We start from the raw sequence: 25,547 nt of genomic DNA on the forward strand, positions 1-25,547 counted from the left end.
CATTTCTTACAATATAGTCACCATTTTGCTCTAAGCCATGCTTTCTGGTTGTAAAATAGCATTTAACTTCAATTATTGATGTCAGAGTACACAACAACCCAAAAATATTTTATGACTAGAATGTTAGCTTGCCCCTTGGAAAGTCCCCCCTTTCTCTCCGGAGTTACAGAGCCCTGAAATTTGCATTGCCTCTGAACTCACAAAATGCTGCTGAGCGAGTCAAATTTGAACAACCTTTTAAAAAGAACGTCCAAAAAGGTCACATTATTTACGAACCGTAGCTCAGAAGACAAACTGTAGTTCCCCTGTAAATGTCAAGCAAGATTTATATCCCCATTCTGCATTTCCATTATGGTAAAATGCACAGTTGAATCTTTCACCATATGCCATTCTGAATATGTAATATGCTCTCAAGACAGGGAGAGTGTTGTGTTGACATTGGTGTGTCTTAATGACAATTCCCCCCCAGTCACTTTCACTGCAATGCTGTAGCCTGAAAAACTGAGAGCGATGTTCTCACCTCCACAGTTCCCAGGAAATCGCTGTCCTGTTTCACATTACCATAGCCTAGAGTTAGGTGTTACTATGACAACTTGATGGGAACGGAGGTGTGAGTACATTTTTCAGATCCACTGGGCTGCTGGCATTCTGAGAAGTGCGCCTCTCTCCCTCTCCCTCTCTCCCTCTCTCTCTCTCTCTCTCTCTCTCTCTCTCTCTCTCTCTCTCTCTCTCTCTCTCTCCTCTCTCTCTCTCTCTCTCTCTCTCCTCTGAATGTGTCAGAGTGGATTTGAAGCATCTTTAGGCTGTCACCTTTTTGCCACATCAACACACCGACAGACAGCGAGACTGAAAAGCAGAACGGCCTTCATGTGTTACCTGTGTGTGACTGACTCAAATAAGATGCTCACTCAAATTACCAAGGGAATGTAAATAAGACTGTAATGAGCTTAGCATTCTGCTCACAGCTGGTTTTAATTAAACTAGAATCAAGCGTCTTAGATAAACACATAGGGCTGACAGTCATGGTGTTGTCTCTGTGTGTGTTGTTCCATCAGACTCTACGGGAGGAGAAGCAGGTGTACGAGAAGGAGATGGTAAACATGCGTGCCAAATACGAGGACGACGCCGCCCACTTCAAAGAGTCACAGACCCGGGCGCTGGAGGAGCTGTCGAAAAAACACCGGGCCACCCTGGAGAACACAAAGACTACTGCCGAGACGGAGAAGAGCCGGCTACTGGCTGTGAGTTACACGCACACACACACACACAACCTCCAGTAACACAACACTGTACCTACGCAATACACACACACACACACACACACACACACACACACACACACACACACACACACACACACACACACACACACACTGCTGCAATGGGATGGGCTGAACATACACAGCAGCAGATCATTTCACCTCCAAGCCATGTTTTGCTATGATTTGGCTATTGTTATGAATATCAAATGGACAGGGCTTACAGTAATAGATTCTGCAATTGCAGTATTGTGCAGATCTGTACCAAACATCACTGCTCTAGAATTGACATTACAACCACCCTATTGAACAAGTTACACCGGATCCAACAGTAAGACTAAACCCGCGGGAGGCCTTTTGGTAGGCCATCATTGTAAATAAGAATTTGTTCTTAACTGACTTGCCTAGTTAAATAAATAAAAACTAAAGAACAACAGCGGAAACAATGATTGCCTTATACTAATTGAATGTGTGGATAAGAGAAAGGTCTATTCTGAGTCGAGACTGCTCCATTCCCTCCTATTAGGAAAGTCAAGACCAATTTTGTGGACTCGAGTCACATGACTTGGGTCGAGTCTGACTCAAGTCACAAATTTGACTTGGAGCCTCAAGACTCGGGACTCGACTTTGACTTGAGTCTGATGACTTGAATTTATCTGGCCAGGTTTTGTAATGTTGTGTCACTCATTTTGTGGCACAGAGTCTACGTGGATTACTCTCCACGCAGCCAGAGACAGCCAGAGACAGCATCTCCCTTGCAAAAAAAATAACCTGCAACAGATTGGCTAGTGAAACGTACACTCGGCACTCTGATTGGACCAGCGAACTGTCAGCCAACACAGGTCAGGTGGTGATCTAGCGAACACATTGCTGATTTGCTGTACAGTTATAGGATAGGGTGCAGCGCAAATATCAAATTATAGGGAGAGAGGATTGACATAATAAATAAATATGCTGCTCCAAAAATGGTTTGGTGATCAAGCACATGAACTGTTTACTTGGCAAGCTCATCAGCAATGGGGCAACAGTAACTTGCATAGGCCTGCTGGTATTTTGGTATGTAACAATTGGTTGAAATTGGTAATTTACTTATGAAGCTTGCATTTGGAATTTGTTTAAAATGAATTATTACTGTGGCGAAGACGCACCATACTGTAGGCACGGCTCTTCAGTTGCTCTCTCCAAATTCCCACCAGTGGAGAGTGGTTTCACTCCTGTTGAAATGTCTGCTCTTGCTTTCACACGTTTGAATGCATAGGCCCTATGTGGTAAATCTATATTACATCAAATACTACAATAATTGCTAGCGCTTCATCATTCCATCCCCGTACCGTTTATTGCAACACGTAGACATTTCTGTTTCATGTTTGATAGGCCTCATTAAGGCCTACGATGCATTTTCATTTAACCAACCACATCTTACCCTCTGACTGGGAGCGACGTTTATTGTGCACGTTTACAAGACTCATGAGGTAGAATATCTCTTTATTTCATTCAATGTATGGTTTCCTATATCCATATTTTCCGGGTTAGGTCGGAGTTCCATGGGTCTGCATCCTATGTCTCTGTCATCCTGGTTGTGCGTAATAGGAGTTCCACGCTTTGGAGTCAGAAGGTTGAATAAGCGAAAATGATTATTCCATGTATGCACGGTGTTGAAATATCATTAATAATCATTAAGTCTGATTAAGACGAATGTAGCGACGTATGTGGAAATGACCTTTTACATTGTAGAACCAGTTTATTAGTTGTTATTGCCAATTGGGTAATTGTATGGTCCTGAAAGAGGTCCTGTTAGACAGGTTCCATGTGGTTTCTCAAGGGGAGGCTGTCCAGTCTTGTCCTCTACCTGTGTCTGTTCAGATAGCATCTGTCTCTGGCTCCACCTGTCCTATTTCTTTCGGGACGTTGCCTGTGTATACAAGTCTACTTGTACGTTTTGTGTGATATGGCACTTTCGCCATTGGATCACCGAGACCTGTAAATAAATCTATGCTCTGAGCACGTCAACATGCCTTGCCTTTTGCTGATGTCACACCCTTACGACTGATGCAAGGTCCCTGTTTTACAATGGGCTTATCAAAATGTCTTGCAGACAAAATAATGAAAAGGGCTGCCTGGGTAGCCTCAATAAACAGACAAAGATTTGCAGTCCAGCAAATCGTTGCACGAGACTTGACTGGAAAACGTGTGACTCGACTTGACTCGCTCTTAGTATGCACGACTTGGACTTGACTCGAGTCTTGACCCGTTCTACTTGAGACTCGACTTGAACCTCGGACCTTGTGACTTGAATAATAGTGACTTGGTCCCACCTCTGGTTTCAAATAGGTGTTAATCAATCACACAGACACAAATTGCTGCTGGAACCACTGGAGAGAAAGAGTGGGGGAGAGAGAGTCATTACAATGGGCAGCACGGCCTCGTTTCCCTTCAAGCCCCTCCATGTCATGTGCATGCATGAATTCCAGGCTTCGCTTCTCTGATTTGGTTCTGCAGCTTGGCTGCCACTTGTCAAGGCAATCCCACGAGTGTTGAAAACAGCTCTGTGCTGGTGTAGCTTTGAGTATCCTCAAGTGCTGCCTGCCATACACACAGAACAGAAGGACTGTTATTATGGATGGCTAGTGGTTTGAAATCACATGGAAACAAATTGGTTATAATGGTTGACAACAGCCCCATCAAAAACATTTCCTAATGTGTGCTTGTTGCTAGTCTCCCTCAGCTTTTAGGGCCGTATTTTGCTCAGATCTAGGTCTTCCTCCCATTCCATCACATCTCTATATGAGAGCCCAGTGCTATTTGTCTCCGTAACTCTATTGCGTCTCTGTATCCCAGGCTGTGTCTCTGTATCCCAGGCTGTGTCTCTGTATCCCAGGCTGTGTCTCTGTATCCCAGGCTGTGTCTCTGTATCCCAGGCTGTGTCTCTGTATCCCAGGCTGTGTCTCTGTATCCCAGGCTGTGTCTCTGTATCCCAGGCTGTGTCTCTGTATCCCAGGCTGTGTCTCTGTATCCCAGGCTGTGTCTCTGTATCCCAGGCTGTGTCTCTGTATCCCAGGCTGTGTCTCTGTATCCCAGGCTGTGTCTCTGTATCCCAGGCTGTGTCTCTGTATCCCAGGCTGTGTCTCTGTATCCCAGGCTGTGTCTCTGTATCCCAGGCTGTGTCTCTGTATCCCAGGCTGTGTCTCTGTATCCCAGGCTGTGTCTCTGTATCCAAGGCTGTGTCTCTGTATCCCAGGCTGAGACTCTGTATCCCAGGCTGTGTCTCTGTATCCCAGGCTGTGTCTCTGTATCCCAGGCTGTGTCTCTGTATCCCAGGCTGTGTCTCTGTATCCCAGGCTGTGTCTTTGTATCCCAGGCTGTGTCTTTGTATCCCAGGCTGTGTCTTTGTATCCCAGGCTGTGTCTTTGTATCCCAGGCTGTGTCTTTGTATCCCAGGCTGTGTCTTTGTATCCCAGGCTGTGTCTTTGTATCCCAGGCTGTGTCTTTGTATCCCAGGCTGTGTCTCTGTATCCCAGGCTGTGTCTCTGTATCCCAGGCTGTGTCTCTGTATCCCAGGCTGTGTCTCTGTAGGCTGGGACTGTCTCCCAGGCTGGGTATCTGTATCCCAGGCTGGGTCTCTGTATCCCAGGCTGGGTCTCTGTATCCCAGGCTGTGTCTCTGTATCCCAGCCTGTGTCTCTGTATCCCAGTGTCGTGTCTTTGGCTATGCCGGATTAAGTGATATGACATGCTAACTTATAAAATGATTTCTCTGTAATTAATATTACCTGATTAAGCTAATCATGTAAATGTAATTAACTAGAAAGTCGGGGCACCACGGAAGAACGTTTATAGAGCCGTTATCTTCCGAATAAACTCTTAAAATACTTTGTAATATTTTACATCGATAACAGTCAATATTAATGTCTTATTTTCAGTCTTATAATGAAAGTTGTAAATTCTTGGCTATCTTCACGAACCCTGGCTAACAAGTTGAATCAGCAATACAAAATTGGGTTTAATTATTTATTTACTAAATACCTAACTAATCACACAGAATTACAAATACACAGAATACAATCATGTCATACAGAATTCACCCCTGGTGAACGGAACCTGTATGAAAGCTGGTTACACAAAGGAAAGGGGGTTGGGCTTGAATGAAAGAGCGGGAAGATTTAGGAACAAAGAAACAGCAGCTATGCTATCGTAAATACATTATCTTATGCATTCTAAATTACCGCCCATTTGGAAAAGGAAAATGCAATAAATATTTACTCTGAGCTGCGCTTCGGTAGATTGGTCGTAGATGCTGGCCGGGTTGGCCAACAGATCTCCCTGTTTTCGGGAAGAATGTCAATGGTGGTCAATTGGATACGTGGTGGTATCTTCGTCTGGTTGTTAGACTGGATCCGTCGTCCGTCCTTTCCTAGCCCACGTAAGCAGCGGCCGCTGCTAACTCAATGGCTAGGAAGTAGCACTTCTGTAGTGAATAAGCTCAAAGTTCATACCATTCGCCACTAAAGCTCATGCCGAGGTTGACTTAGTTCTGTTCTTGACATGTGTGTCCTTCTAACGTAGAGGCTGCAGACCTCCCGTACTGGAACAACGTGGTTATCTTTTCGTCAAATGATTATATAGTGGAGAGGGGGAGGGAGGTGTTTCATCGTTTATAACCCCTGTCTCTTCACAGGGTTGGGCCACTGATCGAGCAGGGCACTTTCCTTATGAAAACCCAAATCTCTCATTCGGAAGCTAAAATTACATTTCATCTCCTAACAAACATTTTCAATATCAAACATTTCAATTGCATAACAATTCCATGTGACTCTGATAACTAGAGGGCGTATACTTTCTCAGATACAGTTTATGTCGTCCTGTCATCAGTCATAATGTCTCAGATGACAACCGAACTGACATACATACTCATTACGTTCCCAAGCATATTTCCAACTGGTTTTATTACCAAAATATGGTTCCTTTTCCCCATTTGTTTGATGTTCCCAGACTCTCTATATTTAACACAGGCTATTCAAGTCCTTCAGTAGATTCAGAGAGGGGAAGGGAGAAAGGTATTTATGGGGGGGGGGGGGGTCATAAACCTTGCCCACAGGCCAACGTCATGACACCAGCCTGTGTCTCTGTATCCCAGCCTGTGTCTCTGTATCCCAGCCTGTGTCTCTGTATCCCAGCCTGTGTCTCTGTATCCCAGCCTGTGTCTCTGTATCCCAGGCTGGGACTCTGTATCCCAAGCTGTGTCTCTCTATCCCAGGCTGGGAGTCTGTATCCCAGGCTGGAGGCTGGGACTCTGTATCCCAGGCTGGGACTCTGTATCCCAGGCTGGGACTCTGTATCCCAGGCTGGGACTCTGTATCCCAGGCTGGGACTCTGTATCCCAAGCTGTCTCTCTCTATCCCAGGCTGGGAGTCTGTATCCCAGGCTGGAGGCTGGGACTCTGTATCCCAGGCTGGAGGCTGGGACTCTGTATCCCAGGCTGGAGGCTGGGACTCTGTATCCCAGGCTGGGACTCTGTATCCCAGGCTGGGAATCTGTATCCCAGGCTGGAGGCTGGGACTCTGTATCCCAGGCTGGGACTCTGTATCCCAGGCTGGGACTCTGTATCCCAGGCTGTGTCTAGGGTTGGGTGGTATCCATACCGTCATACTGTTTCTGTACCATACTGAGGTAGACTGTATTACCGGAAGTGCACACAATGGGCTCTATAACATTTTTGTTGTTGTTGTAGTTTTTATTAGGCAACAGGTATCTTGAATGTCTCTGCTGTAAGCAATAATCTTGTCCTTGACATCTAGCCATTGGCGAAAATCTGATATCAACTTTGGAGGGGACAATTACGTTACATTTTCTCAAGAGCAATTCCTGAGGGGGACACCAAAAGTAGTGCTGTAACACATAGCCTACATTGTAATATGGTAAATGTATATTGAGGAACCAAAGAAATAAGGCGTTTGCCGTACTCCTAACTACCGGTACCCAAAACTACACAACTAATCACAACAGCAATACCATTGCCTTTAACAAATCTTAGTTCAGTCACCAGTTTAAGTTGAGAGTGGGGGTATCCATGGCATTTTCCAATTATGTTCCTATTTTACAAGTTAAAAAAAATTGAGAACCTTTCATAATGTTGCCAAACAAAGACTCAACAAACTTACCTGAGACTCCCTGTCTCTGCCAGTCTGTCCCTGCATATCTGTCCCCAACTCTGCTGTCTGTGTGCCATCTGTTGCCTGCTCTGCCTAATGACATCATTGTGAAACATTTCCATTAGAATTTCATTTCTTTCTTATGAACATTTTATCAACTAGTCTTTGAGATATTAGGCTACTAGGGTTCTTACTATGCGTTTTGGTGTATTGAAAAATACTCTGATGTCCGTCTTTTATTTTTCTGCCATTTTTCTACCTGGCTGGCTGGCTACACACACAGTGTGTAGGTTATTTACAGTAGGAGATGGGCTTCTATCATCTTCAATCATTCTATTTGGGCTTCGATCTAAAAGGTAGCTAGCAAATGTGAAACGGATTAAAATGACAAGAGTTGACAGCTGTATGAGTTCACCATTTACACAACATATGCTGCAACCTTTTGTAATTTTAATAGTTTGTTTCATATTGGCTGGCTTCCAACAATAGCTGAATTTGCAAAGCTAGCGAGCACCAATTCAGTTTCAGTGGTGTTTGCTATAATCTTTGCTATAAAGGTGAAATAAAATAAATAAATAAAAGTTCCCTTGCGACAATTTAGCTTTTGCAACGAGACCATTAAATATATTGAAGACAATGGTAGAAGAGAGTGTAGTTCTGTTCAGTTTGGATTTCAGTTTATCGCTAACCTTATCACAGGGACTTTGAAGCACTAACTTACATCATCTGCATGCTGATTCCATCTTTGACGACGCCACATAAATGGAATAGCTACTAGCTAGCTTAATAGTTAATATTTGCGCGCTAGCTCTGCATATTCAGCTAGTGTGTGTGCGCGATTGACTGGATTAACCTCACGTCAGTTACGTAGCAAGCTAAGGAACTGGCAGTGGATCAAACCATTGTGAGGCAAAGGGTGGGGGGGTTGCAATCTTTTGAAACTTAAAAACGCGCTATTAAGTGTCTATAATCAGCACAATTGCTTTCATTGCATATTATTAATATTATTTAAATGACATAGTTATGTTTCAGTGATATATTGGGGGGGACAAATCATATTTTTCCCAGGATGGGGGGGTCGTGTCCCCCCTGGGATTTCCGCCCCTGCATCTAGCCACTTAGTTAGCAAACCAGATGCATAGCTGGAGCCCTGAGCTGGATATCATTTATGACACGTCTTACATTTCTTATAGTTATACTTAACTTATGTTTATAAAACAGTGGTGTAGCATGCATCCTACCTTATTGAACATATTTTGACTACCCCGGTGTACTGTATAAACAGTATATCACCCAAGCCTAGCTGTGTCTCCATCTCAGGCTCGTCTCTGTATCCCAGGAGGTCACTCTCTCTCTATATATATATATATATATATATATATATATATATATATATATACACACACACACAATTGAAGTCAGAAGTTTACATACACCTTAGCCAAATACATTTAAACTCGGTTTTTCACAATTCCTGACACTTAATCCTAGTAAAAATGTCCTGTCTTAGGTCAGTTAGGATCACCACTTTATTTTAAGAATGTGAAATGTCAGAATAATAGTAGAGAGAATGATTTATTTCAGCTTTCAGCTCTTTCATCACATTCCCAGTGGGTCAGAAGTTTACATACACTCAATTAGTATTTGGTCGCATTGCCTATAAATTGTTTAACTTGGGTTAAACGTTTCGGGTAGCCTTCCACAAGCTTCCCACAATAAGTTGGGTGAATTTTGGCCCATTCCTCTTGTCAGAGCTGGTGTAACTGAGTCAGGTTTATAGGCCTCCTTGCTCGCACACACTTTTTCAGTTCTGCACACACATTTTCTGTAGGATTGAGGTCAGGGCTTTGTGATGGCCACTCCAATACCTTGACTTTGTTGTCCTTAAGCCATTTTGCCACAACTTTGGAAGTATGCTTGGGGTCATTGTCCATTTGGAAGACCCATTTGCGACCAAGCTTTAACTTCCTGACTGATGTCTTGAGATGTTGCTTCAATATATCCACATAATATTCCTACCTGATGACGCCATCTATTTTGTGAAGTCCACCAGTCCCTCCTGCAGCAAAGCACCCCCACAACATGATGCTGCCACCCCCGTGCTTCACGCTTGCGAAGGTGTTCTTCGGCTTGCAAGCCTCCCCCTTTTTCCTCCAAACATAACTATGGTCATTATGGCCAAACAGTTCTATTTTTGTTTCATCAGACCAGAGGACATTTCTCCAAAAACTACGATCTTTGTCCCCATGTGCAGTTGCAAATCAGTCTGGCTTTTTTATGGCGGTTTTGGAGCAGTGGCTTCTTTCTTGCAGAGCGGCCTTTCAGGTTATGTCGATATACGACTTGTTTTACTGTGGATATAGATACTTTTGTACTTGCTTCCTCCAGCATCTTCACAAGGTCCTTTGCTGTTGTTCTGGGATTGATTTGCACTTTTCGAACCAAAGTATGTTCATCTGTAGGAGACAGAACACGTCTCCTTCCTGAGCGGTATGATGGCTGCGTGGTCCCATGGTGTTTATACTTGCGTACTATTGTTTGTACAGATGAACGTGGTACCTTCAGGCATTTGGAAATTGCTCCCAAGGATGAACCAGACTTGTGGAGGTCTACAGTTGTTTTCCTGAGGTCTTGGCTGATTTCTTTTGATTTTCCCATGATGTCAAGCAAAGAAGCACTGAGTTTGAAGGTAGGCCTTGAAATACATCCACAGGTACACCTCCAATTGACTCAAATGATGTCAATTAGCCTATCAGAAGCTTCTAAAGCCATGACATAATTTTCTGGAATTTTCCAAGCTGTTTAAAGGCACAGTCAACTTAGTGTATGTAAACTTCTCACCCACTGGAATTGTGATACAGTGAATTATAAGTGAAATAATCTCTGTAAACAATTGTTGGAAAATTTAATTGTGTCATGCACAAAGTAGATGTCCTAACCGACTTGCCAAAACTATAGTTTATTAACCAGACATTTTTGGAGTGGTTTAAAAACAAGTTTTAATGACTCCAACCTTAGTTGGAGTCATTGTATGTATCTTAGGCTGTGTCTTTGTCTCAGTCCAGACTATTCTCTGTGTGTGTCAGGGTCCAGAGCTCTGCTGCATCAGCTCCAGTCCTGCAGGCGGACAGGGAGGCGGCAGAGCAGGGAGTGTGTTTGTATCTGGCATAGCACCCACGCCTCATTTACCACTACAATGAGAACTCATCTCCCCACCCCGCCCGCCCGCGCTTCGCTCTGCCCAACCACTCAGACACACACAGCACCAGGACCTACCTCAGCCTGGGCCGAGGTGTTGGAGACTGCTGACATGCACCCTCCACATCCATTCTGCACCTCACTACAGAAAACCCTGCTCTTACTCCATGAAATACTGAGAAGCGTTTCTATCTGCTTGAAAACATCTGCCACACTGACATGACTAAACTGTCTGTTTTGATAACATATGAAATGAAATGACTCAGAAGACATGCACGATTGACTCAGCCAAAATGCAATCTGTCATCTTTTAGCTTCTCGGCTCAGAGGCTGCCAAAGGCTTCAGTCAACTCATCCCCCTCCAACATGGTTGTATTATTTAGTGTTTTTGTCATTAAAAAATGTCCACATAACAGATATTGGGTTGAGCCGCTGTAATTGGGCTTGTTTATATCAGGGCTGGCCAACCTAACACCATTGTTTGGAGTTAAAGCCTTTTCAGCTCAGAAAAACAAGGCTGGCTGTACTGGCCCATGATGGCTGCTTGAAGGGAGGGAAGATGGGAAAGACCACTCTTCTCAGAAAGTTTGTAGGATGACAGAGGCTCTCCTCAGACACATTGGAAAGTGTGTGTGTGTGTGTGTGTTTCGGGCACACAAATCAGCCTGGTCATTCCACATTGTCAACAGACTTTCCAGTGGCAGCTCAGATCTCCCTGTTTAGCCTTATTGTTTTAAATAGGAGGAAATGGAGGAAGCAACCCCTCTTGTTCCTCCACCAGGATGGTATTTGAGTTCCTGGAGTCTAATTTGCATAAGCCCATAGTAGAGGGAGATAGACACCTCACCGGGTGCTTCGGCTGCTTCCAGGAACCTTATCTCAGGGAGACAAATGTCGTTCGCTCCCCTTTGTCAGGACGAAGGTGGAAGTCTCCGAGACAGAACGGAGAAGCGCTTTAATGTCGTTGATTAGACTAGCGCCCAGAGAGAAAAAGAAAGAGAGTGATGCCTCGGCAACTATCCACTGCACTGCTGCTTATCATATCCTCTCCGCTCCTCACTCTCACAAACAGAGATGCAGAACAGGGTGAGAGAGAGCGGATAGATCCTGTTGGAGAGGGCTTATGTTTGTGCGCCGGTGAGTCAGAGTCACAAAGAGCAGCTTGACGAGTCGACGCGTCGGCTGACATCCTATTTTGGGCGGACTCCCTGAGGCTCTTCCTCTTCTTCCCTCTACGCACAGCACAGCAAGAGGAGGAGGAAGGAAAGACATTTTGTCATCCTTCTGTCCCAAGACGTGGTCATGAGTCACCTCCTTGGCTGGCATCGCCAAGGTGTGGGAAGGACCTTTACTGTGGACACTGAGGTAGAATTAGTGACTAGTGAAACTACCATGGGCGGCTGACAGTGTAGACTTTGTGTGGCACAAACTTTTAGACGTTTTAATGAGTATGCACTATTCAAGAACTGTGCGCAAGGTGAACTCAGTGACTTTGCTTCAAAGCCGCCCACACACACACACACACACACACACACACACACACACACACACACACACACTACCCTTGACACTCAGTGGGAAAAAAATAGGGGAAGACGCTAATGAGCTTAAAGGCCTAATGTCTTGACTCTTGTTTTGGAGGGGTGGTATCATGCAAAATAGATAAGCTCCTATTTGCATATGAGTGTGCTCTGGAAGATGAGAGATCTGAATCATGTACTCTTCAACCACACATACATAAAGTGTGCAGAGCAGTTCTCTCTGAATAAGGTGGAACTATACATTATTCAGTTAGCTCTACTTAGTGCACCATGCTGACAAGTCTGCTGCTCATGCAGATAGATACTGCGTTTTGAGATTGCAATATTAAGTGTCTTGTCTATTTCATATTCTGTATGATATGTATTCTTCCCAGTTTTTGGTCATGGAAAAGCATTAAAGGGACTTGTAAATGAATCATATGTACCCATTCATTCTGGAAGAATATAATGTATCAGTGCCTCCTGAGCTTAGTTCAACTGTCGTAACCCATCAGAACCCACAATATATTAGCAACAAGGTAAAGGTAAACAAACTCTGTATGGCCTCAAACCATGGTTAAACTATCATTTTGATATGATGGATAGTCAGTCCATGTATCCATAGCTCTATGAATTTGAGAGGGGTTACATTTCTCCAGCCCCGTCCCTCAGCTTTTTACGGAAACAGTGGCGGGGAGTTGCTTTGTTATAGTTTCAACTACGGATTGCCTCCTTAAGAGAAGATACTGAGGCAAAGGAGAATGTATTGTCAATCACCATCTGCACCAGAGGAAGTTAATATTGGAGTGGACAAGGTTCACAGAGTAGTCTGAGTCACTAGTCGGCTCAATGCATTTCCTATTTATTTGGCAGTCATTGATTTAGCTTCAAGGCATCTTTTCAGAGTACTATACCAGTAATTTATGTATGAAAGTGATCAAGTATTCTGTTTTGTAAATTATGTAGGCTTTATATGAAGTGTTTTCAATGATGTCCACAGTCGAATGTTCAGCGCTGACATTAACAGATGCAGAGCTGTTGAGAATTTCATAAGCAAATGATCGTCTGGTGCAGTAATTACATTTCCATGCCTGGTGCAAAAACAAAAAAATGCCACTGCACATTTCTTCCATCTCCAGAGGCCTGTCTTCCTATGGTGATGTCTACTTATCATACTGTCATCCACTGACACACATATCCTGCAATGGGAGCGAAATGGTAGACTAGACATCTACCCCATATCAGAAATGTCTGAAGGCCGCATTTACTCCGTGATATCTCACCGTCACAGCGAGAAATCTTTCTACCCCCGGAACATTGAGTTCCAGAATGTGACATCGCCCTTATCAGTGAACTCTGCATAATTTATTTGATTTACAGACGTCCTTGTTCTGGGCGGCCTGACGTTGCGTACAGCACCAGTCAAAAGTTTGGACACACTATGCCGAGAGTGTGCAACGCTGTCATCAAGGCAAAGGGTGGCTACTTTGAAGAATCTTAAATATAAAATAGATTTTGATTTGTTTTAACACTTTTTTGGGGTTACTAAATGTGTTATTTCATAGTTTTAATGTCTTCACTATTATTCTACAATGTAGAAAATAGTTTAAAAAAATTAAGAAAACCCGTTGAATGAGTAGGTGTTCTGAAACTTTTGACTGGTGCTGTATATAATGAACTCACTCATGTCATCCCTTTTCCCAGCAGGATAATAGCCCTTTCCTGCAGTCAATGGGTGACTCATGGGTGGAATGTTATTCATATTTTTAATAATTTCATCAAAAAATAAAGATTATTAAAAATATATATATTGAAAATGGGGTGTTTCTATGTCAAACAGTTTTGTTGGATTTCAGTCTTCTGTGATGTATATAAAGTGTAATATTGGGATGCAAACTCAAAAAGTATTATTTTGTTAAGCCCATAACCATGTGTGTGATGTGTATACTTTTGTTTCGACGTAGATTTGTCTAAGACTACCAAGAATCACTGTGTGGCCCTGATTTAGCCCACTGCAGTAAAAGGTTAGCCACCTACCCAGGGGTACAACATGAATGTGTCACTTGGGATTGGAGCATACACACACACACACACACACACACACACACACACACACACACACACACACACACACACACACACAGTCTCCTAAATTATTACAGCTCCCAACCCCTTATGAGTCCATATTACACAATATTGTTTTACAAGGATGCTGACAAAACTCGTAGTAGTGTGTAAATGTGAATAATACCAACCATTATCCTTTCATGTACTAGTGAATCCTTTTACTCTGGCTTTGATTTTACTCTAAAAGCACAGTTATTGCAGCCATATTTACTAAGTATTTAAATTCATAAAAATACTCTGATTAGCCCTGTAATGGTTCATGTGCTGGTATTATTATGACAGAGTCTTTGGGGTTTGTCTACAGGAAATGGAACAGCAGTTTGAGAGGGAGAGGCTCTCATTGGAGGAGCAGGAGAACCATCTCAGACAGCAACTGGACAGCCTGAAGGAGGAGCTCGCCACCAAACTTGAACAAGCCAATCAGGAGGTCAGTCAGGAGCCACCCAACCTATCAGATCTCTCCTCTTGCTCCTCTCATTTTGTCATGACCATTTGTTGTTGTCGTCCAGACAAACTGGAATACATTCAAGTTTGCTGCTATCAACAGCAGGTGATAAAAAATGTATGAGTATGTCTTGGCTCATTTGAGGTGCAGATTCCACACTCATATCTATTACAAAAGGGAATGCATTTTACTACTAGGCCATTAGAAAGGGAAATTTCACTCAAAAACTTTATTTAGGTATTTTCTTTCATTAGTCCACTGTTGATACAGTCCCAAAATGTTTTGCATGTCAGCAGTCAAATTATCAAGATATCATCATGATGACATGGCTGGTGACAATTTGCTTTCCCTTTACAGCTGTTTTTAAAGCCTGTCTGAGATGTATGATAGATCTGTCCGGCCTGTGTGCAGGTGTTGCGCCTGCAGGAGCTGGTGAAGGAGGGTGAGCAGGGTATGGGTACAGCAGAGGGACACATCACCAACCTGAAGGAGGCCCAGGACAAACTAGCGGAGGAACTGGACGCTACCAGGGCCAGACTGAGAGAGACCAGCAACCTGCTGACCGCCCTGCAGGTGAGAGCACCAACAATACATACAGACACAAAGGCACGCGCACACACACACACACACACACACACGCACACACACACACACACACACACACACACACACACACACACACACACACACACACACACACACACACACACACACATTCTCCCCTGGGCCCTGTGTGGTTCTCCTCATCAGGGAGGCATTGGAGAATCCATCAGCAAACCCTAATGATTTCCCTTCCCCATTCACTCTTCTGACTGAGGATTTATTGATTGTATATCATGTTTATTTATGGGGGGTAATAAACTTGATCTGTTCTGAATTGATCTCCTAGCCTTGAGTCTGTTCCCATACGAAATCCATCACATCCACCTGCTTTGTCCCAGATTCCAATTCTTGATATGCCAAGCAGACTATCCGGCAGCTCTGGATTGGCATACCTAATCAGACTCAGATTCTGAATTATGTTCTCATCTTTAAGGAGCCCGTATGAAATTGGCAGTTCATTAGAAGGCTGCTCTTCAGACTGGCTCTCCCATGCCTTTGACCTTCTGTGGCTCCTCTCCCTCTCTACTTTCTCCTTCTCTCTCTCTCCATTCCCTCTTTCCCCCCTCTCTCTCATCTCTCTGGGCCTGCATAATGAAGCAGACTCCAGTCTGAATGTCAGGGGAAGTGTGGAGCAATGAGAATTGATGTCTGTGGAGCCGAGTTCCTCTTTTGTAGCGGTGTGTAGTGAGTCCTGTTCATAGAGGTTTAGATCCTGTGCTCAATTGTCTTGTCTATCATGAGGGCTAATATCACAAACCCTTTCTTTCTCCTTCTCTCTCTCTCTCTCCTTGTCTCTCTCAGGGAGAGATGGAGGCCCAGAAGAAGCAGCACGAGGCTAAAGTCATTACCACTAAAGAGGACGAGAAACTCAAGATGGACAAGATGGCGCTGGAACTGGAGCTCAAGTGGACCGAGACGTTAAGGTGTGTTTGTGTGTGTGTGTGTGTGTCCTTGGCCCTGGTGAGATGTGCCAGGGATGGCAATGGACAGGGTGAGGGAAAGGAGTTTGGCTTGGAGTAATTGAAACAGTCACATTGAGGCGAGCGCCACCATGATACATTCCAGCTCCATGGTAATGATACTAGTCCAGGGCCGGTCCCTGATCCCAGCCCAGCAAGAGGTCCTCCCTCTCCCTGGCTCTGAGGATTATGAACGGATGGCTTCGTTTAGAAAGAGCCAGTGCTGCACCACAGATTATAACCACTGAAATGGACGGTGACCATTGGAATTATCTTGAGAGGGCTCAAATCCACACATTTCAAAAGGGTTAACGCTGTACTGTAATACTGTACTTTTGAAGTACTGTAGCTAGCTAGGTCCCACATTGTGTGCAAATGAAAGAGGAGTAGGAGGATAGGTCCCATGAGAAATCAGACTGCCCCAAAATATTTCTATATCTCTTTTCTTTTAAAGAGTTCATTTTCCACAACATTTGTTGAGTCAATGCCCTCGCTTATCTCAAAATGGGCTACTCTGCTGAAGCAATGGCGGGTGTTCACCAAGCGAGCAGACAGAGCATCTCACTGCCGCTGCCTGTTCTGGCTCAAAGGAGAGAGACGGGAATGGTAATGAGGTTCATATGAGATATGGATTTGAGCCCGATTAACAAGGAGGACCTGACAAGCCACTGCCTATGAATTTCAAGTGGAAAAGGGTTTTGTTGTCACATTTGAATCTCAATGCCTTTACAGCAGGGACATGTGAATCAGGGTGTGAACAGAACTGCAGCTCAGAGATTTGAGACTGGGGAGGAGGAGGAGGAGGATCATCCCAGCTCATCAGACAGAGTCCAATTAGTGTCTGTCTCCCTTGCTGGGGTCAATTAATGTCTTAATACAGCATTAGGATTCCTGATTACCAGGAAGGCTCTGCTACACATGGAGTTCTACAATAACTCCATCCAGACCAGCATCGGCTCAAAGTTTTCGGTCCTTTTCTTCATCTCTTGTACCGTAATTATGTTTAATTTACCCTCCTCTCTCAATGTCTTTCACAATTGCATTCCCCTTCAGCTCCTTTTCATTTTGTCCCTATGAATTGTAATTTATACATTGCGTTTGGTGAATTTGACATGCTCTGTAATTCTGACAGCATTTAGTGTTTTAAATAAGTGAGGTAGTAATAAAAAAAAAGAATAATTGAAGACAGCGTATGCTTCTTCTCCTTCTTCTTCTTTAGTAAAGCATAATGCAAATAGCAACTTCCGGGGTTCTGATTGTGTTTCTGTACAGAACCCTGTTGTGTCCTTTCACAGCACTGTCACTGAATAGTATTATTGTTTTCTGTGGTTACTGTCTGCAGTTATTCAACTCAACTTCACCTCTCCAGTTCATTGAATTTGTCTGCGGTCTTGCCCTCATTTCTTCTTATCACCATGTATAACTCGAGCCAACAGGCCACTCAGAATGAAAGCGAGCGGGGGAGAGAGAGAGATGAAAGAAGAGAGAGAGAGAAAGAGGCAAAGGCAGAGGGAGAGATATTCACATTTCCCTCTTCCGTCCTCTGTTCTAGGCTCTTCTCTTTCATCTCCTGTGACGGCCTTTCAGAAACATCTCTCCTCCTGCCCCTCACAGGGAGCTAGACTGGTGCTGTGGAGGGAGATGCAGAGATACCAGAGCCCCTACCCACATTAAAGCCTCCTGCTCTGTTTACCTTACGTAATGGTGGGCTTGAACGTGAACAGCATTTGCGAGCGGAAACAATCCAGTTGGGCGGCACCACCACACTGCACCGCAGTGCCTTTGACAGCCTTTTAAGTGCCTCAACCGCAAGAGATGCGTGTGTGTCATCTGGCACAGCCAACACACACACACACACACACACGGAGAATACGCGCACACACACAAGGGGACCGAGAATAATTGAATAGAGCTGGCTTGGCTCGCGCTGAGAGAGATAGACATCTAAGATCCACCATTTCAGGCAGATAGAATATAAGAGGAAGCTCTTTTACTGAGTGTTTCAATGCAGTGATGTCAGAGCCGGGTATAATGAACTTCGACTGTCAGTAGAGATTTACCTCAGAGTCAAACTAAGCCTTTGTGAGAGATGCCTGGCGTCGGTGTGCGCCAGAAGTTGGGGAAAGAAACTATGTTGCTGTTTAGACAGTGAGTTGATGGAGTCCATGTGTGGCTGACTGCTTGTCCTCTCTGCTGCTGTCTGATGTTGACTGAAAGCTTTGATATTAACGGAGCCGGCTAATTTACACACATGCCTCCTCCGTTCTCGCTACATCCTCCTTCATTCTCCTCCCTCCTTCCTCCTTCTGCGTCCTTCATTCTCCCTCCTCCGTACTGCCTACACTCTCCTCCATCCTCCCTGCCTAGTCTACACACTCACCCCCCTTCCTCCCTCCCATCTCCTCCACTCACCAGGTGCTGAGTGCCCTCCTCGGTAGTTAGCCAGATTGGGGGGTTTGGGGCTAGAGTTATGAATGTGAGGCTCTCTACAATATGAAGATGCTGAGAGCTGTGTGTCTGTCTGTGTTTTTCTGAAGAGATGAGGATCAACACCCCCCTTTTACAGCAGTGTCGCCGGGCTAAACCGCGGCACGCACTCACCCTGACGCTCATCTGCTTGTAGGGAACGCCGAAAACACTGTCAGCGCCCCACGTTTAACGACGCCATTCTCTGCTAAATAACGATTAGCATGCAGTCTGTGCAGCGGCGCTAAACGCGTGGGCATTGAATAGCGCTGACACGGTTGAGGTGGGAGGCATTTGCATGACGCCGTGGGGAATCGTACGGACGTACACCCTGCTCCGCTCCCAAGGATGAGGACTCTGAACACCCCCGGAGCTCGCTGGAAATGTTCAGCAATTACAGGACATACTGTTATCCTCTTAGAAAACCTCTGTCCCAGGCTGCGCTGTGTACAGACCGACGCATGCATTAACATCTACATTACTGTTTCCGATGGATGGGATTGTCAGCCCCAATCTCTGTCCTCTCTAATGATGGCTGTATGCGCAGTCTGCTCTGGAGCGACGTGCAGATGCATTCTGTTTATGAAATATGCACACAACGCCAGATTTTCCTAACAAATGTTTAATGTTGGTCTGTGTTGCGTTGTTCGTCCTAATGAGAAGTGGCGTTGGTAAAAGGGTCTTAACACAGCCACATAGAGTATAACATATTGACTAGATGGTCTTTTCATACATGTGCTCTTGCAAGCATGACTTGCATGATAATATTAATTATTTATCAACGTAATCCTAACCCTAGCTAAAACAGGGTTCTACTGTATATGATTTGCAGCGGCTTTACTGATTTGGAATTAATGAGAATATATTACTTGTCCATTAATGCTACTACTATATATTACAACATGAAATTATTTTAAAAATGGTTTGCTTTATTGCATTATGTTGATCCCCTGACCCCTGGGTGATTTTTATTGTCTTCTGTGTACTTCATCTAATGGTAATTGTGTGCATTTGGTGTGTGTCCACAGGCAGGAGTGTAAGAAGCTACGTGAGGAGCTAAGGGAGGATCATGAGGATGACAAGCGAGCAGCCCTCACCCAGCTGGCCCAAAACAAGGAGCAGGAGCTGGGCAGTGCCCGCGAGAGCTGGCAGAGGAAGGTGGAGGACCTACTGGAGCAGGTAAGAGACAGTCCACCCTCACCCTGCTGTACCACACTACAGCTTGTTCCTGTGATATCGAGGTGTTCTCGGGTCCAAAAAGTTGAACCCATTCCGAAATGGACCCGGGGCTTTCCTCCCCAGATCCTACCCGAATAAATACATGTAAAAAATATATGGACCAGAGGACAACCGGACCTGGCCCCGTATAGAGCCTTTTCGGGTCCAGACTCGGTCTGATCCGGTCCAAGTGAGGGAAGCAGCAGATAATTAAAACATTTTGCTACGTTATCTGAAGCTGTTTATGCAGGCACTGAGGGAGGGAGAGAGGAATGAAGGAGCAGCAAGCGGGGCAGGGGCTGTGCGTTTTATATGTGGCTGAATGGCACGAAGAGGAGGGAGAGAGAGACCGCAGCAACCAAGCCAACTCGCGCTAGTTACTAACTTTTAGCTGCCAAAGCTAGGTTATTTATCAACTAATCTGATTACATAGCACCTGTTTTGACTGCATCAAACCATGAAGAGAAGCTAGCTAGTTAAGCTAGCTGGGTTGGCTAATTGAGGCTACTTGTGTGCCTCAATTAGAGCCTGGACTCGAACCCAGAATCTCTGGTGGCACAGCTAGCACTGCGATGCAGTGCCTTAGACCACTGCACCACCCGGGAGGCTACATGTTTAACTTTTAATTCCGTCGTTTTAGTTCCATCTTCCATTGATCTCCTAACTTGCTTCCCACCGCACACACAGAGCCAGAGGCTAGTGCCGCTTTGATGACGTGTGATTGGCTACACGCGCCACTCTCGTGAAAGGCCTGAGCAGCAGCATACAACTCTCTCTCTCTCCTCGCTCTCTCTCTCTACTGCAGCAGTCGCGTTCAGTTCTGTAATTATAATTACACATACCCGAGACCCGTGACAATCCGATCCGACCTAGATCTGAGAGTCAACTACAGAATTTCGGAGCCGAACCGGTTGGGTCACGGGTTTTCGGCTGGACCTGTGAAGACCTTGACTGTGATAAACACAGCATTCTCAGCCCCATGTCAACATTATGACTGGGCTCCAGGATATATGGAGAGTAAAAGGACTAGGTAATTTGTCTGTCCACTAGTCCCATCAGTGCAAAGGTTTTGTTGAGCTGGGATTTATATAGGGATTCCGTGACTACTTTACATACTTTAAGGTCAAGCGCATAGGTTATACATTTTCACCACTTAACCCAAAATATAATGAAACATTTTGGAAGTGTATGTCATACCATATTAAATCATCCACTTCCTAATGTCCATGAGTAGGTGAGAGGAGAGTGCTCAGGGCATCGCCGTACACATGCAGATACCAGCCATGACAATGAAAGACTGCTGAGAAGCCTGTTCTGTTACTTAGCTGTAACTCCCACCGCAGCTATAGCTAGCACTGTCACTCACACAAAGTGTAGGAAGATAAAACATGCTGAATTTATTGGATATCTATTCAAATTATGACATTTGAAGTCTTCCCAAACGGGCACTGGCAGCCCTGTGAAGGGGACTGAATGGGCCAATCAAATCGAATTAAAAACGAAAACTTTTAATGCACTTGTACTTGCTAATTGCATTAACATTCAGGGCATTTCACAGATAATAATTAGGTTTGACAGTAGAAAGTAATTTCATATTTTTTTTAAACTGAACTCAGATATCACCATATTTCAGTGTCTTGTCATACATTGAAATAGGCAGTGCTGCCCATCTTTTCCTGTTGTTTTCAATCATCTAGAGCAAAAGGGCTCCTCTGTCCTCACCAACTTGGCTATCCCTCATGATACTCCAACCACTCCCTGATAAAGAGCTACCCTAACCTGGCCTCCCTCCCCTCTCTGCCCCTTTAATATATTTTTTTGCCTTTATTTTGACATTGTTCACTCCTGAATGTTTCCCTGTGTTCCTGTGTATTCTGTTCACACCCATAGCGCCACTCAGCTCAGTGAAGCTTAACTTAAGTCAATCAGTAATGTAAGCATGAAACACACTGAGAATCTCACTGCCGATAGACTGCCGATAAGTACTTATCACAGTGGGAGGCTGTTCCTTCTCTTGCTGGAGCAAAAGCGATCGATGCTGCGTGCCAATCCGGTAGCGACGAACCTACGGATTCTACTTGTAGAATCGCTATGCTTGTCAGTGGTCTACAACTTGACTTTGAGCCAATCAGAGAGCACGACCCCCAAGGGGGAGCCAACAAAAAATTTTGAAAAAGAGGGCATTTCCTCCTTACATCTACGGATGAGCCAGTCACACTTTATATGCAATGTAGGCTATGGGATGGTAACTAGCTAAGTGCACAGACGCAATGCACACAAAACTAAGCACTTCCTCCAAGATGGCTAACCACTCTGGCTAGTATTGACGTTAGAATTAAATCACAATGGATTAGCTAGTTTCCATGAAACAGCTGCTTGTGTAAGCTGTTGAGTTAGTGCCGTGTCCTTAGCTAGCTAGTTATGTTGCCCTATTTAGCGAATATGCTAATGTTAGCTAGCTAGCTAAACATTTGGCTATCGGCTGGCACTTGCCGTATGGGATTATGGAGAGTGAATTAAATTATTTCTTCGTCATCTTGCTAAGTCGTTATCTAGCTGTGGACATCTGGCTAGTTTCAACAAGGTCTTTCTACAAAATAGCAACATTAGCGTAGATAACTTGGAATCTAGACCGTAAGCAATACCGCCACAACACGCACAGATATGCATTGCCAAACAATGCTACTGCCACCTTCTGGTTTGGAGTATTTAGTATTTTAGGCTGAGTGGCTGACTACTTCCAAGGTCTTTGCTGTGTGAACACAAATTAGATTGACTGCCGACACTCTGTTCAGAGGTGCTAAGTATTGTCGGCAGGCAAACGTTGGACAGTCCTACCGGTGTGTCTGAGCTTTTAGTCTACTTACACACCTGCTCCACTTGGCGCTCTTCGTTTCTCCCTCACTATAGTGTGTTTACAGACAAATACCAGTATATTCAACTGGTGTGCGTGGCTAGCATGATGGCGTTGTGTAGACTTGGCCTGGTTTGCACTAACGATGCTGGTTTTACAGCGTCCATTTTCCTTTCGTTACAGTGTGCTGTACGCAGGTGAGTGCTTCTTGTCGGGGACACTTGCAGTGTTGAATGTGCCAACGTGTGTGTGTGTGTGTGTGGTTTCTCTCTTCACTCCTTGTCTCTATACAGAGAGGGTTGTTATAGAACCACTGTGACTGGTTGCTACTGCAGTGAACCAACGTCACCCAGTTCCCAGGCAACACGCATGAAACACTGATTACCTAAATCTGCCTTCTTCTGAACATTGATATTCTCTTTATGCTCTGTAACTGACTCTTGGTGCACTTCATACTGGAGTATTTTCCTCTTCCTGACACTGTGAAAGGTGTATATTTCTGTTATTTTGATGAGACAGAATTACAGCCTCTCTGAGTGGCGTGTGATTTACTGTACCGTCTGCTCTCTTTGTTGTGCCATAATAACCACATCTGAGTCTCCTCTGAGTTAGGAATGTTGTTGTTTACGCTCAGGTCCCAATGGAAGGCATTCAGCAGCCTCTTATCCCTCTTCACAAGTGGTTGTGATTCTATCAGGGATGACGAGCAGTGCCATTTTGATAGTAGTCACACATTTTGCCCTGCAGCAGATGACTCTGATAATAAGTCTGGCACACAGTGAGCATTACAGCTATACAGATCCTGTGTGTCGCCTCTTGTTCACTCCAAGGCAGTGTAGGTATTGATTCTAAGGGAGGTGTGAATGTCTTCTGTCAATGGTCCCACTTTAGTGTCAGCAGCACTAAAAACCCACTAGTCCCTCTGGCATGAACCCACAGACACGTCTACTGCCTCCACTTAGATCACTGCAGTCTGTCTGCCATGTCCACAGTATCACTGTGTTGTGTTCCGGCCAGAGCCAAACGAATACACGTCACTGCATTATAACATTGATAATGCACTGTGCACTCCATACTGTTTGTTGTTCACATTTTTTATTACGCAGATGCTGGAAAAATCTATGCATGTGGGGGTGGGGGGGGGGGGGGGGGGTGCAGGAGGGCATTCTAACTCTGAGCTCCTACTTGACGGTGTAGCTCCAGATGCTTCCTTCCAGCTAGCAGCAGAGTCAGGGTGACTTATGGAGGTGTCACCACCGTGGATCTTTTCCTCCCACACATTCCACCTCTCCTGCTTAGGGCCCCGGTCGGTCTCATTATTCACAGTAATAATACTCTGTAGTAATAGGCTGTAACTCCTAATGAGGCCTGGCTGATTAATGTGGCGTGACTGAGCTCTCATGTTGATCACACACTGAGCCGTTGATCACACGTACACAACTGTACGTGTAGGGTGCCGCCAAAGGTTGCAAAGCAGCAGTGGTGTAAAGTACCTAAGTAAAAATACTTTAAAGTACTACTTAAGTCGTTTTTTGGGGGTATCTGTACTTTACTTGACTATTTATATTTTTGACAACTTTTACTTTTACTTCACTACATTCCTAAAGAAAATAATGTACTTTTTACTCCATACATTTTCCCTGACATCCAAAAGTACTCCTTACATTTTGACAGGAAAATTGTCCAATTCACGCACTTATCAAGAGAACATCCCTGGTCATCCCTACTGCCTCTGATCTGGCAGACTCCCTAAACCCACATGCTTCCTTTGTAAATGATGTTGGAGTGTTGGAGTGTACCCCTGGCTATCGGTCAATTGTAAAAAATGGTTTGCTTAATATAAGGAATTTGAAATCATTCATACTTTTGATATTTAAGTATATTTGAGCAATTCCATTCACTTTTGATACTAAGTACATTTTAAAACCAAATACTGTTAGACTTTTACTGAATAAGTATTTTACTGGGTGACTTTCACTTTTACTTGAGTCATTTTCTGTTATCTTTACTTTTACGTAAAACACTTTTTCCACCATTGCAAAGCAGACAAAGTTGCTGCAGGCTAACCATATTGAAATAAGGATTATGAGGGTATAATTGGTTTCAAAATGACTTTTTGATGCACCCTCTAACAAAAAAATGTATGTTGTCTTTCTTCAGGTCATAACTAGCTAGCGTTAAAAATTGATATCTGTTTTTGTCTAACGAAGTAGTCCTAGGTTAGTGAATGAAGTATACAGACAAACAGGTCTCGCGAACCTTGTAATATCTGATCCAAGCTGTTCTTCTCTCTACACCGTCTCTCTCTCTCTTTTTCCTTTCTCTCTCCTTCTCTACTTCTCCCTTTCGGTAGATCTCGTTGCTGAAGCAGAGCCTGGAGATGCAGCTGTCTCAGTCGCAGAGCTCCCTGCAGCAGCTGCAGGCCCACTTCAGCCAGGAGCGGGAGCACCTGAGCCAGCAGCTCCAAGAACTGCAGCTGGAGTACCAGCGCAGGGAACACAGCCTGCAGGAGGCCCACTGCTGCGCCATGCAGGACCTGGAGGAAACCCGTCAGCACGACCTCAAGGTGTGACCATTTAGAACCTGGCTCAGAGCAGAACTGTGCCATTGTGAAATATACCCAATTGTGACATTAGAGCATTAGATTAGATATTTGAGGCATGATGGGCCAGTATAGACTCTGATGTGTCAGTAAGACTGGATATAAGTCGGGTGCAGAGAATGAGGAGAGACAGTGGAGATTTTCTGGT

General features: G+C 44.5%; 1 protein-coding gene across 6 annotated transcripts in view; it reads left to right on the forward strand.

Annotated features, from left to right (window-relative positions):
• The window catches only part of fam184ab (family with sequence similarity 184 member Ab), a 154,203-nt gene that overhangs the window by 90,822 nt on the left and 37,834 nt on the right, over positions 1 to 25,547 (forward strand). For all 6 annotated transcript variants that reach the window (XM_014205127.3, XM_014205130.3, XM_014205129.3 and 3 more), the window contains 6 exons: positions 1,056 to 1,241; positions 14,557 to 14,679; positions 15,109 to 15,270; positions 16,102 to 16,223; positions 19,754 to 19,904; positions 25,151 to 25,363. In XM_014205127.3, the coding sequence (XP_014060602.1) occupies positions 1,056 to 1,241; positions 14,557 to 14,679; positions 15,109 to 15,270; positions 16,102 to 16,223; positions 19,754 to 19,904; positions 25,151 to 25,363 (957 nt within the window). The remainder of the gene's footprint in view (positions 1 to 1,055; positions 1,242 to 14,556; positions 14,680 to 15,108; positions 15,271 to 16,101; positions 16,224 to 19,753; positions 19,905 to 25,150; positions 25,364 to 25,547) is intronic.

The sequence above is a fragment of the Salmo salar genome, chromosome 06, assembly GCF_965601325.2.
Source record: "Salmo salar chromosome 06, fSalSal1, whole genome shotgun sequence".
NCBI classification, from domain to species: domain Eukaryota; kingdom Metazoa; phylum Chordata; class Actinopteri; order Salmoniformes; family Salmonidae; genus Salmo; species Salmo salar.